This window comes from Balearica regulorum, chromosome 5, assembly GCF_011004875.1.
Source record: "Balearica regulorum gibbericeps isolate bBalReg1 chromosome 5, bBalReg1.pri, whole genome shotgun sequence".
Classification (NCBI taxonomy): domain Eukaryota; kingdom Metazoa; phylum Chordata; class Aves; order Gruiformes; family Gruidae; genus Balearica; species Balearica regulorum.
In genome coordinates, this window is record NC_046188.1 from 50,235,023 (window position 1) to 50,251,095 (window position 16,073).

Here is a 16,073-nt window from a genome sequence, read left to right on the forward strand (position 1 = left end):
AAGATCTCCAATTTCCCTTCAGTCTTCCTAACCTACTGACATCCTCCTATGAAGATATGCTACTGGAACTAGACAATTACTTTTCCTAACAGCCAAGTCTGCGCAGTAAAGCATGTGCTGTTTCAGCAAACAGCATGAAGCACCAAGTAGTTTATATGGCTATAATCACTTTTTTCCCTTATGCAAAACCTGCAACAGAAAAGCATGTTCAAACCTCATTGAATTTAGTTTACAAAACAATCTACTTATAAGTACATTGAAGTGTTCATATCATGTACATTCCCTTAGACAACACATCTAGGTAAAGCTTCAGTTATGGTGAAGTTAGCTATTTGTGTAAAAGTTAGCACCTGTCTGCAAACCTAAGTTGTGCAGGGAAATTGGAGATGAAGACATTACAACCATAGCTGTATTAATTAGTTGAAGGAAAAAGGGAATTTAGACTAAAACAATGTGGGGCAGAGAAAATATGTACACCTCAAGTTTGCAACTGCCTGCTTAGAAGTTTACATATTGTATTCAGAAACTGTAGTATAAATCTTAGCATGTTTTGTTATTTTTTAACTGATACCTACATTTGAATTATTTTTGTCAACCTAAATACAAAAAAGGCATACAAGCTAGCAAGAATAACTCTCCCTTTATAGAACAGTGCTGGGATACCATTAGGCATGCCACATATTATTAAGAGAGGAAAAGGGGTTTTGAGGGCAGAACTTAAAAGAATGAAAAAAGGGAGGCCTCAAACATGGCTGAAAACTTGAGAACATACAGATGAAAAAATAAGCCTAAGAAAACAACTTCATATATTTATGAAGGTGTAGAGAACAAGAACCATTCAAGTTATCAGAGAAAAATGCTGACTTCAGACAGATGAATTTAACAGTGAAATCCAGTATTTCTTAAATGGTCCAATAGAAGCCACAACACAAACAGGCTGAAAAGTTAGGCTGGAAAATATACTACAAAAATTATCTGCAGTGACAGAAAAAACAAACAAGATCTTAATAGCAATCTATAAAGAGGGTAACAAAGTTCTTACCAGTATTACTCCTATGCTGTTAAGCTCTATAAGTTCCTGATTCACACTGCTTGTATTTGCCTGTAAAAGGCTAGATATTAATCTAATCACATTTAAACGTGTGTTTCCCACAGGTGGATCCAATACACCCCAGGTTGTCTTCATGACACTTTTCTGAAAAAGGTACATACATAAAACCCATCAAAATATCTTTAAGAAACCATGTCATCATTGGAGTGACAAAGTAGTGCCTAAAATATATACTATCAGTCCTTGAACAAGTCACACTGCAAAAAAGCCATTTTTACTTGTGAATGCTACAGCTTAATTTAAGTCCATAGACAGGAAGCACTAAAAACAGCCACATGAAACCAATGACATTGTAAAAATGGATTGTTAACTACATAGAGGATCTCAAAGTAGATGCATTCTACCCAACTTTGAAAGGAATTAGGAGATACTTCTTAGGAAATGCTTCTCACAGGTTAAACACATGTACAGCTATAGTCTACATTGCTACAATATACATAAAACAGCTAGGTAAACAGTCTCTAAATATATTATAATGCCTCAACAATTCTAACTTCATATACTTGAAAACAATTTCATTAAGCAACAAGCTTCTCTAGTGTCTCTAATGATATAAATGAAAAAAGCTCCATCTGTAGACTTCGAAGGAGTTACTTCCAACACAGCAAGAATCTCTTCCCATACACTAATAGATCTAGTGTAAGAATTATAAGCTTGATGGTTCTTACATTGAAGTTTTAGCTGGTTAACAAACCAGAACTATTGTCACATAACTGCTGGCACGTAAGTGCCAGCCAATAGGAAAAATCTGGTATTAGCTACTCTAAGAGCTAAAAATCTAGTAGCAAATATGCAATGAGCAGGGGAATTCATAATGAAAACATCTTCCTATCTTAAGACACAAACACATTTTGACAAGGAGACCACTACTGCCTTCTGTAACTCCGGATGTCATTTTTGCCTGACCAGTGCCACCCTCACCTCAGAAAAATGACTGACATCCTGCTAGTTCATTTAGTCATTTCCTTACATAAGGCAAAAACCTAAGGATGCTCATTTAACTAGTGCTCAAAATGAGCAACATATTCAATAACTTCACTAGATGACTTATTCAAACGTTAAGTATGTCCAACCAACATAAAGACACTTGAGTATTTTATGTGATCCTCTGTCATGGTTTAGTTCCAGCCGGCAGCTGCTCACTTCCCTCCCCTCCCTACTCGCCCTGCTCCCCGCCTCACATCTCCTCCCCCCCTGCCCCGCCGGGATGGGGAGGAGAATGGGAAGACAGAGGTAAAACTCATGGGTTGGGACAAGGACAGTTTACTGGAAAGCAAAGGGAGAGGAAAACATCATCATTACTGGTAACAAAATACACAAAACGGGTGATACACAATGCGGTTTCTCACCCAACAACCATACAACTCGGACCTTGTGCTCAGACCCGTCCAGAAGCCAGACCATCCCTGAGCCGCACCACATCCTGGAGCCATGAGGTCCCTCCCCAACTAGCCCCCTTTTATGCTAGACATGACATCTTATGGTACGGAATATCTCTTTGGCTAGTTTGGATCACCTGTCCTGGCTGTGTCCCACCCCAGCTTCTTGTGAAAATTAACTCTATCCTAGCCAAACCCAGGACACCCTGCTTTTACTGTAATATAGACCTGTATCTAGCCATGTTGTTACAATGAAGAGTTTCTCTTCATTTTACTACCTTTTCTGCATTTGGAAGTCTTGAGGTCTCATCTTCTCCAGGCTAAAATAAACTTTAACACTACCTTGCTTCACCCTACCCATTCCCCCAAGCTGGTATTTTATACACCTCTGGTCTTTATTTTCACTTTGGCCCACATGTCCTTCTCTCTTATGGACTGTGGCACCCAATTCAGTATGCAGTGCTCCAGCTGAAATTTTGCCAGTGAAAATTTGAGTGGAAATATATAAATGAATCATAGGTAAACCGCTATTTATACATCTTGTATTTATCTATGTCAGGCTGATGCAAAAGATAAGTTGGTTAAATAAGTTAAAAAGCCCAAAGAATTTAACATGCCTAGAGTGCAGGGTGCATGCTGTGGAACTGGTCTACTTGGGTCCTGCGCAAGTCTAGAGGAATTGTGCAGGCCTCAAGTGGGTCATGCCAAAGTTACAAACAACTGAAGTATATAGTCCATGTTTCTTATCCAGATAGGATATTCAAGCAGAAAACAGGACCCACCTTGAGAATATATAACAAATCTCTTTTCATGGCTTTCAGAAAGAAGCAATTGCTTCAAGACTATTCTGCCAATTAAACAAAATTTAACCTGGAAAAGCATATCAATTAGCAAAAACACATGGGCTCTGGAACAACAATAATGAACAGCAAAGTTCACAACAGCCTAGGAAAGAGCCTGGGCACTTGCCCAAAGTTGTCAAGACTGTTTTGTTTGTTATCATAACCTGTCTAAAACACAGTCACACAGTGACAGTCTTGTTTCAATTAATTTGGTAACACAAGGCTTCACTTACTTTAGGAGGCTCAAGTAAGAGTTCATGGAAGGATGAAAGTCGTGCTTTTATGGCTTCTAAAACACTTTTGTTGACCGAATACGTTGAATTGCTCATGCCTGGAGGACAGATCTCTATATGGCCTTCAAATCTAAAACACACAAGCAAAATCTGCTAATTAATATCAAAACTAGTTGTAAAACATCTTTAAGTTATGATTTTGAGAGTGTCACAGTTCCGAAGGCATGTGAAAAGAAAGAAGAGGCAAGTTAAAACCTAACTTTACAAATACAGATTGTGAAGTAATGGCTGAACAAGATTTTTCCAAACACTAGGCCTAGTATTTTTAGGTTTATTGTGCTTGAAATCTCCAATATGGTTTTGAGATTAAATATTACGGCTCAACTCATCTATCCTGAACAACATAAGTTGATGTACCAGAGATCTGTTCAGCGGTTTCTCAAAGTGAAGTTGCAATAAAATTCCAAATGACTTTTTAAAAAGTCAATACGCATTCACAGCACTACTTATTTACTCTATTCCTTGTATCCAGAAACAAATCAATGAAATGTAACTAGTCTGATCTGTCAAGTGGCACTTAAACTAGCTTCCAGAAAAAACTGCAGGAAGACCAGTCATTTGGTGAAAGTGTAGTAATGCCAACCGCAGTCACTTGGTTTGCTCTTTTACTTCTTCAGCTACAACAGACCACAAAAATGGTTCATGGAAGACACTTGCTATTGCTGAACAGTAGATTAGTTAAATTATACAGGCATAATTTTAGTGAAATAATAACACTTACGTCTGTCGCCTTGTCTCAAGTAAGGTCAATAGTATTTGGATTGCACTGACTATTGCAGATTCATTTTTTTCTTTATGAAAGATATTAGATAACAGCTGCTCTATGATTTCTTGTCTGAAACAAAAAGCATTAGCATCAGATATAGCACTACTTCAGGACACAGCTGTTAACAGAAGTAGCTACTATTTGCCCAAGTAAAATTAATAAGGGGATAATACAAAGAAAACAGTAGCTATTTCAAGCTAGCAGGTACCACTAGAACAATCACTCTGATCCTCACTGCCCCAGTCATATTTTCCTGTCTCTTTCATTGATCTAGGTTTTTTATCTGACAATCAACACTACAAAAAGGGAATTTTCAGTCAGATCAAAACCCTCAATCAGCTTCCCCTAACAGCCACACAAACCTAAACCTATAACCAGCAAAAGGAAGAAGGGAATACAGGATAATCTTCTCTGGCAGAAACACATGCTTAGATTAACTTAACCAAGTAACAGATCAAAGCCAAAGCCTCCAATGTGTACTCTGCACAGTATCAAGTTGACCTCCACATGTCTGATCCCACTAACTTTGGCAGCTCAGGAAATATTTTATTGAGACAACCCTCTCCCCTCCCCTGCCAAGCCATCCTCCAGATGGGCTCTGCTTACTTGCTGAGTTATTTCAAATTACACAGATGACAGGTAGCCAAGAAAATTCACCTGAAAAGCAGAGCTTGCCATTTCTAAAGGTTTTCAAAGTCAAAAGTTAAAAACTATGGCTTTTAATGAACTGCAAATAAAATCAGAAATTCAGCAAACTTACTTCTCTAGACTTGCAAGCAGTGGATCTGGTTCTGAACTGTTCTGTACTTGTAACATCTGGTCTCTGCTTAAACGAATAATTTCACAGAGTGACTGTGATGCATTTGAATGCCTCTGGAACATAAAAACATAGCTTTCACTATAAGAATAACAACATGCTGGACTGTAATTCTTCAATTAAAAAAGGTGAAAATTTCAAGGGGGAGAAGAAGGGAGAGAAACCATACACTCTCCCTCAATTAACCACACTTAAATACTGAAATCAGCTTACTGAAAAAAAAGCAAGCAGAGAACAGTAAAACTAAAAGTTTAACACTATGCAGTACAGTAACTTGCTGAACAGACTCAGAAGAGTGTCAGACCAATACTTACATCTTCGTCTTGAGACGGATGTACAATTTCCACAAGCCGCTGGATAATTTTCTCTTCATTTAGCCACTGTAAAAGTATTTGTGGGTGTAAGAATGTTATCCAAGTGAATGCATAAAATGAATTAAAATTAATGAAATTAAAAGAAATCATTTGACAATTGCCATGAGTCCTACTGTATTTCTAAACAAGGACTAACTATACTTCAGAAAAAAAGGAAAAAAGTAAAATTAAGTGTTTCTGAGCAACTGTAAAAAAAAAAGAAAGCCTTTAGGTATAATTTTTAAACAAACATTCTGGATGCCAAAAGAAAAAAGAGTTTTCAGTAAGGTCCATTTTTAAAACTGCATCTGGCATTTCTAAGTTAGATACATAAAGACCAGGGGAAGAGACCAGTCACTCACAAGTGCTGTGGCTCCACTGAGAAGTATTGGCAGGTCCAAGCGAAAAACCCACACATCTGATTTCAGCACATTTAAGAAATAAACTTAGTAAAACTAGCAGAAGATAAGCCCTCTTACAGTTCACACGTTCACAGACAAAAATCCTTTGAGACATTTTACTTACGTTTAACACTTCTTGTCGGGGCTGTGGAGGTTCTATGCAAGTCAACAGCCGGAGCAACAAGTCCATGATAGCAGAGGTCCCTATGTGCTTAATAATGAGGTCTACAAAATCATGCTTCCTCTTTAAAAAATCAACAATCTAGAAATTAAAAAGAAGTACGCTTACATTTGCTTATCTGTGTTTTACATGGTAAATTACACCAACCAGTTTTAGCTTCTCTCCTACCAAATGGAGAAAATAAATGAGAACTTAAAAACGCTTTTGCCACTTAAAGCTTGCAGTACAAGGCAAGACAAAATAATACACACTATTAGAGTATCAAAAGTGGCACAGGACAGATCCATACGATATGCAATGTGTTGGACCTCAACTCAAGCCCAACTTGCTGACCATAAACTACTTGTAATCCAATGTACAGTCACCTTTCCTTTATGGTATGAATCACTCTGACCCCTGCTTAGTGAGCAAAGCTCAACACAGCAAAACCTTAACATAATATGAATAAATACAGAGCTTGCTATATTAAAGATACAGAACAGAGTAACAAACTTAAATTTGCTCAGGTACAAGAGGCAGTCATTGCAGCTGTTTACACTATTGGCCCACATGAACACAGACTGCAACAACATTTCTGAACAAGAACTCCAAATGCATCTCACCTTGCTCTATAACAATTTTGCACACCAGAATGGACCCACTCCCACTGATTCAATTCACCTACCTTCACCTCTAACAGCTATTAATGCAAGTATCACCATATAAAATACTGAGCTAAGCCAAAAGGTAAACACTCACACAATGATTGCACAAATAGCTCAGGCAAATCTGAATCAAACACATCTTACTCATCCAGACATTTTTTTAATCACGTGCATACCAGAAGAAACAACCAAACATGTCTTCAGCTAGTATGGAAGTTGAATGCTCTCTGACTCCATTGTTATCCCTCAAGTGTATAGTCTTAAAGCAGCACTGCTGAGTACTACAACTTTATTAGAGGACTTGTTAAATTGGAGAGCTTGTATATATATTTACCTGTTCTGGTTTTCTGCTTATAAGAATACTTAGCACCTTGCTGAAGAAACTGGCCAGTAAAGGGTTTAAAGGAGATTCATTTAATAGGAAACTGTACAGTTTCATAAGTAAGGATTCTTCTTCTCCCAGCCTATCATTGATCTGTGAGACATCTGATGTAAGCAGCTCACATGATATGTTTGGATATCTGGGGGGGGGAAAGGAAAAGAAACAAACACATTATTCACCACTCATACGCCAAAGCTGTCATACTTCCAGCTCTGAACTCAGAACCTGGTAAGGTTTCTGACCAAGTTTTCAAGCAGGGTTGGTCTGTACTAAAGCAGCAAATTACTGAAAAGTAACATAACCACACATTCAGCCTACAAGCTCCGGTCTTTCATTTAAGAAATGGACTACTTTGTTCTTCAGTAGCAATAGGACAACACTAGGGAACTGGGAAAAGGAAAGGACAAGCTTTTACTTTAAGATCTATTGTTAAAATCATCTTGTTCAACCACCGATCTCTCATTTCAGAATCCACTTTTTTGAAGGGAAAAAAGTCAGTTACCAAGAAGTTAAGCAGACTGATAGTACTGGACTGATACTGGGGAGGGAGCAATGTGTTTACCCCTTTCTAATATAACAGGCATTATATTGAAAAGGTCAAAATAAATAGCTTCAGGATTTTTACATATTGCAATTATGTAGAAACTCAGTAAACTAGTCAAAGTCTGACATAGCCTGCAAAACTAGCTAGTATTGCTTCATGACAGAGTCAAAAATACAGTTCAGAACACTGAGTAATTAAACTAAGAGGCCATCAAGACCAGTAATTTCCTGCATTTGATGGTAGTATCACCCACTCACACTAAAGATAATTTTGACAGCATCAGCACTTAAGGTTTCTAAGTGAAAGATGCTTCAGTTTCAAACTCTACTAGAAACACCTGAGGCTTGGTTTACCAGAAATGGTGAAGTGCTGTAACTAAAAGTGTAGCTTATCTTTTACATAAAGAGAAAAGCAGCTTTCTGCATAGACAATTCTGAGAGAGGCCTAAAATGGTAGAAGTGCTTTATACAAACTGCTAGGTTGACTTTTGAGTTTGAACTTCTCAGCAAACTAGCTGAAGTCATGACTATACCCAAACTCTTACAGTTTAGCTCTGCAAAGGAAAACACCAGCAATTAGACCTTAAGTACATTCTTCCAATGAGTGCTACAGACCTAATAAGCACTGTCCAAACAGCTTACCAATCATCCATAAAGCTAAGCATTTAACTATACTCCCAAACAGGGTTTTTCATCCAACTATTTTCTTAATAATCACAACTACAAGATTCTTCACGTGAGTTCTGATTTTTTATTATTTTTTTTTGTAAGCGTCCTTTGGACAGCAATTGGGTTTGGAAGCATATGTGGATAAGAGGCTTCCATTTGAAAAATATGCAAATTGTAGAACATTTAAAAAGCATTCTAATAAGTCCCTTGGAAAAAAACTTACTCTAAAGATACCAGTGTTGTACTGCACACTAGCACATAGGCATTCAAAACACACTATGAAACTAGTTGAAGTTACTCCTCTTTCCACCTTCCCAAGTCTCCCCCATCCCCAAAAGTTTTCCTACTTATATCGAATTTTTTCATCCATGTCTTGAGGTGGCTCTTCAATAATAAATGAAACTAAGTCTTCCAAACATTCTGACTTCAGCAGAAACTCTATAAGTTTGCGATTCTGAGCCTTGCACTCTTGCAGAACATCCTCTTCATCCATCAATTCCTTCAGCGTCACATCTTCTCTCTCTAGAAGTGTATCTATGTGGGATGACGAATGGAGATCAAATTTCCAAAACATGCTGGTCTGGATAAGAAGAATATACACAAAACATTAAGTTTACAAATCTATTTAAGCAGTACTTGTAGTAACACTTCATATAGTATTTCACAGCTTCTAAGCCCAAAGGTACCTACATGCACAGACAACAGTAGATGCTGACAATCAAAAGCTACAAAATTAGGCTTGATTAAAGGTAAGTGAATACTCCATAGTAATTTTTGTACCTTTAGCAATAGGCAATATTCTAACTTCCATAAAGTTAGGCAGCTCCAGGGTTTTACTTACATGAAAGGAACATGCTAAGCTGTATTCAAGAGAAAATAACAACTCTGGTTGTCAATTTATTGAATTTGCTCTTCCCAACCTTTCTTCGCACCAAGTCTCAGATTCAGAACAACTTGCTCAGCAATTAATAGAGCTGGGAGAAGATAAAATAGGCACTGTGAAAATGCACTACAGTACTACCCCTACCATTGAAGAAAACACCTATAAAGGTGGAAGAATTATAATAATTTTAACTTGCAGGCAGCACACAAAGTGCTGGACCTACCCTCTCACTGTACCTCCTTCCACAAACTTGACACAGGAGGAAGAACAAGGCACAATAAAATATCTTACGCAAACACATGAAGGGCAGTGGCTCCAACCACTGAAACATTGTAAAAGGCCATAACAGAAATGTATAAGGATGAGCAACTTAACTTTTCCTGTTAAAATAGGAATTCCATAAATTCCATAAAATGCTTTGGCACCTGCATGTTAATTCTGTTGGTCTAAGACACCTTGCAAGCAGTTGCTACTGAGATAGCTGTGCTATCAGAAGAGAATATTTCAGTCTACAGTAGATCCAATAAACTGCCTTCACCTCTCACTAAGCTTGATACAACATTCACTCCATTCCCCCCTCTTCAAAAGAGTTTTTACATGACATTTAACCTCTGACACAGTGTCAGTTGGTCTTATGTGAATGCAGAATTTAAGTGGATTGAAAGAGATACTAGATACTCCACGACAGTAAGAGAAACTTTTCTTTCCTTACAATTGGAAGCAGCAGTTTTGAACAGTACTCATTCAAATAAGGAAAGAAACACTCCTTTTGCTCCTTTAGTAACCGCCTTCCAAGTGTGAAGGATTAATTCACTATGTTAATTACTGCTGTGCATTAGCAACATCATCAGCTGCAAGGACATGTAGTTACTGCAAAGAACGTAGGTGAACAATACTATTTTAGCAACAACACTTCTGTAAGCTGCATGTTGTATGCAGTAGCAAGCTTAAAGACAAGCAAACTATGCTTTTGTAACACACAAAAATCTATGAAAACTAAAATAGAAATATCTAATTCTCATGCGAACTAAGAGGTAGACAGCTTTAAGCATTTATTTCTAAGTTAAAATGGATTCAGCATGCACACTATGGCTACTTGGAACAGTGAAGTGTCAAATTTAGTACTTGAGCAGTTTAGAACACAGATACAAGTCCAAGGATCCGCAAAATCCTTATGAGTCTTCATTAGCAAGACTTCCAGTATTTGGCCTAAAAATTGAAATGTCTAGTATACTCACTATGGAGAAGTTTTAATTGCTTTTAGGGTTTTTATGGTTGCTGTAACCATTTCACACTGATCATGGAATACCACCTTACTTAGCTTAGCCTTTTGTCAGAAGTTAGGGGCAGTTATGTATGCCTATCAGATTATATGGCTTTTTGTTTAAAGATATGGGAGACAAAAATTAATCAGGAAAAGGTATAGATAATTTCAATTGCTGTATCGGTACTTACAGTCATCTGAGATCCCATGCAAAGATTAAGTAGTTAAAAAACAGAAAAAAACTTTTCTAGTAAAAGTATTAGTAAACTTAGAAGCGGGGTTCAAAACACCTGATCTCACAAATTAGCTTAAATCAAACTATAAAAAGTTATTAAAAACACTAGCTTGTGGGTATTCATGCTACACAGACTTACTGTAAGCAAATGAAATTAGGGAATTATTAAAGTCACAGGATATTTTTTAAGGGTCTAGAAAGTAGATCAAATACCTCCCCTTACCCCAATTAGTGAAAGTAGCATCTTTGCAAGTAACCACTATCAATGCTAATTCCAGAGGTAAATCCCTCACTGCAGTGATTAAAGCTCATTTCAGTAGCTTCAATGTATTTCTCAGTTACTTATTCAAGAGAAATGCAACAACGGAAAACAGCAACAACAAAAAAAAGAGGCATACTACTGCAAACATGTTACTGCGTTATTTCACAAACTGTCTCCCAGGCAAGCTCTTTTAGGGGGTGCTCCCTCAACATGTCAGGTGCCGGCCAGAGATTATTCCATCACTTTTCAACAGGAGCCCAGGTCCTTTGAAATAAGGAAAAATAAACAACATAAAATGTGCCAAAGAGGAAGTCCAGAACCCTGAATTTTCTTAGCCATTTATCACTGGCAATAATCTAGAATCAGCCTACCATAGTTCTGAATGGAAGTTCTCAAAACAAAAGGTTATTGTTATTTTTCCCATTGTTCTACCCTCCCTCCCAAAACTTACCAATTCTGAAATTTTGAGTTATCTTCATGCTTTTTCAAATTTCAGTCCCATCAACAGAGCCAGAATTAGGCCTTATGTCCACAAATCAGGAGTACTCCTCCCAAAATTTTACTATCTGCAAATTTGCAATAAACTCACAAGTCAATTGGGTTATGTTACTCCCAATGTTCAACTCCATTGCTAATATGAGCAGGAAAATGACATTTGAATTCAATGCAAGATGCAGAAGACTGCCAAATATGAGACATGCTAAAGATTAGATACTACGAGCAGCAAAATAATCCAGGATAATACTAAAAACTCTAAGATGTGGAAAGAAAAACTGTGTTAAAGATGGTAAAGCTGCTGCAGATGTTTGGCTGTCTTTTGTGACTTGAGTTAGCTTTTCATAATCTCTGAAAGTTCCCAGCAAGCAAGACTAACAGACTTTTAATTCATGTAAACAGTACTTCTGAAAGTTTACATCAACTTGCTGATATACAAGTTATAACAATTCAAGATCCTAAGGAACACCTAGCATTCAGAAAAATATTGTTTTGTTTTCTTAGTTAATATTGTTAACAGATTCTTCTCTGAATGAATGCTGAAATAACATTCCATATAGTAAACACCTGAATTAAGCCTGAAAGAAAGCAAGCAGTTCACCAAAATGAAGAAATCCTGTCAACTGCTCTGAGATATAGGTAACTGAAATTCTCACTTGACTTGCTTGCTAAAAGGGAAGCTTAAAAGCAACCCTTTCAGATCAGAAAAAAACGAAGTCTTCTGCCTACTACAGCTGAAGACAACCATAGGTGTGTATTTTGTTTAACAGTAACTAGTCTGTGGTTCTTTCTAGCGGCCAAATGCTTAACTGGCATCTCCAAAAAGGTTGGTAACAACTGTATCAGTAAGTTTCTCTGTAGCTTCCAATTGACATAGTTGTCAAACCTTTCCTGAATACAGACATACCTGTTTTCAAGCTACAGAACAAAGATATGAATTCTAGACAGGCAAGCATATAGTTTAATTTTGGACAATGTCTCCTGTATTGAACCTTCTACCAAACAGAATTGTTAAAGTATCCAGAAGTCCCTTCAGTAAATAAGAAAATTATTAAAGCAAGCTGCTCATTTAAGTTAAACTTTTAAGCATCATACTTAGATAAAACAAATATGAGAAACATACTTTGCAATCAACTTGGTTCCTCATATTCCTACTGGTTAAATACTGACAGCTACAAGTAGACATGGGTATCTAGACCAGTGCAGAGTGAAAACTAAAAAGGACCTCAGCTAGCCAGCTGAAGGCTTTTTACCAGACAAATTGATGTTAAAAGCATATATCAGAGCTTCCAGTAGGAAGTTCGCAGATTTTACAGCAATACCTAGTTTCATTTTTCAAGAGAAACTTTTTTTTTTTAAAAAAAAAAAGTGTATCAGCATCAAGCTGAAGACTCTAATACATGAAAGTCTAAGTACACAGATGAAAAAACAGAATCAGTTACCTTTCCACCAACAAACTTCTCCATGATTGAAACACATCCTAAATTATGTACCCTGCTTCAGCAAAACAAGTTTTTATAACTCCTGTGTAGCAACTAGAAAAAAGACAACTTAGTTGTTGGGTGCAGGAGAGCAACCACAAAGGAGTCCTTGGTGCCACCACAGGCTTTCAAGAAGATTTTACATTTCTTAGTGATAAAAGCATTTCTAATGCAAACAATCCATTGCCTTCTAAAAACCAAACAGGTAGGTAGGTTTGGGGAAGGACAAAGTAATGATGAAGATAATTCTTATATTTTTATCATTAAAAGAGAATTAGACACCATACCAGCATTTATAAAGTGCTTATTTTGACACTGGAAATGGACCATCTGTTCAAAACAGCGAAGTATGACTGCATGTCTGAAAAAATTTTAGAGCTAAACAACTCTGTCACCCAAATTGACAGAAAGGACACTCTAGTGGCTACTTTTTAAACTGCCTATTTCACTCAGCCAGAGCATCACCCATTGTAAACCTGCTGTCTACAACTGCCTGTCCGTTGCGGGCTGGGGCACAATTCCTCAAAACATTAAATATCCCAAGACCTATTAAATGGAAAAAATAAACACTGATGCAATTACTCTGGAATGCAGTGCAATTTGAACAAAGTAATATTAAAAAGACACCTGCATTCCAACTTGAAAATCTGGACCAAACCAGATCTTTTCTTTTCCATAATGCAACTTACAGCAATATAGTTAGGCATAACTGAATTCCCCAATTTTTCCACACAATGAATGCAAGAAAGAATCTCTCATATACAGCAACACACTTACATTGCTGCTTCTGCATTGAGAGTTTGGGGGAAAAATTACAGAATTCTTTATCTTCTATCCCATTAAAATAGTATGGTTTTTAAGTAGGATAAAACCTCTGCTCTTAACTATTCCTTAGTTTTATTTCTAAATACTTCAAATAATACAATAGAGATCGTACTTACCCAATAACCTATTTGAAAATATATTTCATTTCAATTAAAGCAGTGAGGTTCGTTGTGTTATTAGCTAGAAAGATATAAGTTACTGTTCCAAGTCCCTAGATTTAACTACATTGCATCCAGTAATCACAAATAAAAACCCAGTAATACAGGAGAGTTTTCATGGTACAGTTTCTATGTTTCTTAAACAAAATGTAGGAGCAATTTGACATAAAATAAAAGTCTCATATGAACACAAAGCAAGATGTAGAAGTCTCTTCAGTGTCTGAACAACCTGTTCAGGCCATGAATGCGAGCCCCAGTGGAAAGTAATTTTTGAGAAATACTCTAGTACTTATACTAACAATTAGACTTTTATTATCATAAGCTAGTGAAGTTTCAAAGAAACTTTGTTGAGGGAGCCAATAGATGGTTTGAAATTAAAAGGAATGAAATAGAACACAAAAATCAAACACCTTACCTCAACAATTCAATATATATTGCACACATATTTCAAATACAGTGCACAGCCCTAGTCCTCCCATTTCCAAAAGAACATAGCAATCTAGAAATGATTCTGAAAAGGAAACAAAAAATCTATCAACAATTCTTTTATGGAGTGCTGGGAGACCTTATCGCAAGCTGGCTGTGCCTCCCTTTCCCCCCTGCAGGACGAGGCACCTGTCAGCCTCACCTCTGTGTCTGGGAAGATCACGGAACAAATCCTACTTGAAGCTGCATTAAATCACCTCTCTGTCCTCTGTGTGCCTTGAGACAGCCAGCATGGCTTCACCAAGGGCAAGTCTTGCCCGACAAACCTAGTGGCCTTCTGTGATGGAGTGACCACATCAGTGAACAAGGGAAGAGCTACAAATGTCATCTATCCAGACTTCTGTAAGGCCTTTGACACAGTCCCCCCACAACATCCTTCTTTCTAATTTGAGACATGGATTTGATGGATGGACTGTTCAGTGGATAAGGAATTGGCTGGATGGTCGCATCCAGAATAGAGGTCAACAGCTCAATGTCTGGATGGAGATCAGTGACAAGTGGTGCTCCTCAGGGGTCTGTATCGGGACCAACACTGTTTAATATCTTCATCAATGATACAGTGGGATCGAGCACACCCTCAGCAAATTTGCAGATGATGCCAAGCTGAGTGGTGCAGCTGACATATGTGACGGATGGGATGTCATTCAGAGGAACCTGGACAAACTCAAGAAATAGGCCCATGTGAACCTCACGAGGTTCAACAAGACCAAGTGCAAGGTCCCACACCCGGATCAGGGCAACCCCCAGTATCAATACAGGCTGAGGGATGAAGGGATTGAGAGAAGCACTGCAAATGACGACTTGGGGGTACCCGTGGATGAAAAGCTGGACATGAGCTGACAATGCGCGCTCACAGCCCAGAAAGCCAATCGTATCCTGGGCTGCATCAAAAGATGCATGGACCAGCAGGTTGAGGGAGGTGATTCTCCCACTCTACTCCACTCTGGTGAGACCCCACCTGAGGTACTGTGTTCAGCTCTGAGGCTCCCAGTACAAGAAAGACATGGACCTGTTGGAGCAGGTCCAGAGGAGGGCCACGAAAATGATCAGAGGGCTGGACCACCTCTCCTATGAGGACAGGCTGACAGAGTCAGAGTTGTTCACAGCCTGGAGAAAAGAAGTCTCCAGGGAGACCTCACTGCAGCCTTTCAATACTTAAAGGGGCTTATAAGAGAGATGGGGACTGACTAGTAGGGCCTGCAGCAATAGGACAAGGGGTAATGGTTTTAAACAAAAAGAGAGCAGATTCAGATTATATATAAGGAACAAATTCTTTACTGTGAGGGTGGCGAAACACTGGAACAGGTTGCCCAGAGATGGGGTAGACGCCCCATCCCTAGAAACATTCAAGGGCAGGTTGGACAGGGCTCTGAGCAACCTGTTCTAGCTGAACATGTCCCTCTTCATTGCAGGGAGGATGGACAAGATGACCTCTAAAGGTCCCTTCCAACCCAAACCAATCTATGGTTCTATAATCATCTTAGTAAGACCTTACCATCAAGTTGTAAGATTCAGGAATTGAGTGGGAGCATTCCTTGTACGTAAGCTAGCAACATTTCAACGTTTGCAGGTAAAGTTTCACTTACATACCAAAAACAACACA

General features: G+C 38.0%; 1 protein-coding gene across 16 annotated transcripts in view; it reads right to left on the reverse strand.

Annotated features, from left to right (window-relative positions):
- PPP6R3 (protein phosphatase 6 regulatory subunit 3) overlaps positions 1–16,073 on the reverse strand; it is a 67,865-nt gene that overhangs the window by 32,115 nt on the left and 19,677 nt on the right. For 10 of the 16 annotated variants that reach the window (XM_075754779.1, XM_075754788.1, XM_075754787.1 and 7 more), the window contains 9 exons: positions 11,162–11,289; positions 8,729–8,961; positions 7,122–7,308; positions 6,087–6,224; positions 5,523–5,588; positions 5,152–5,264; positions 4,347–4,460; positions 3,566–3,695; positions 1,043–1,195 (listed from right to left, as the gene is read on the reverse strand). In XM_075754779.1, coding sequence (XP_075610894.1) covers positions 1,043–1,195; positions 3,566–3,695; positions 4,347–4,460; positions 5,152–5,264; positions 5,523–5,588; positions 6,087–6,224; positions 7,122–7,308; positions 8,729–8,961; positions 11,162–11,173 — 1,146 coding nt within the window. In that variant the 5' untranslated portion in view covers positions 11,174–11,289. The remainder of the gene's footprint in view (positions 1–1,042; positions 1,196–3,565; positions 3,696–4,346; positions 4,461–5,151; positions 5,265–5,522; positions 5,589–6,086; positions 6,225–7,121; positions 7,309–8,728; positions 8,962–11,161; positions 11,290–16,073) is intronic. The other 6 variants (XM_075754784.1, XM_075754781.1, XM_075754782.1 and 3 more) reach the window with 1 other exon arrangement.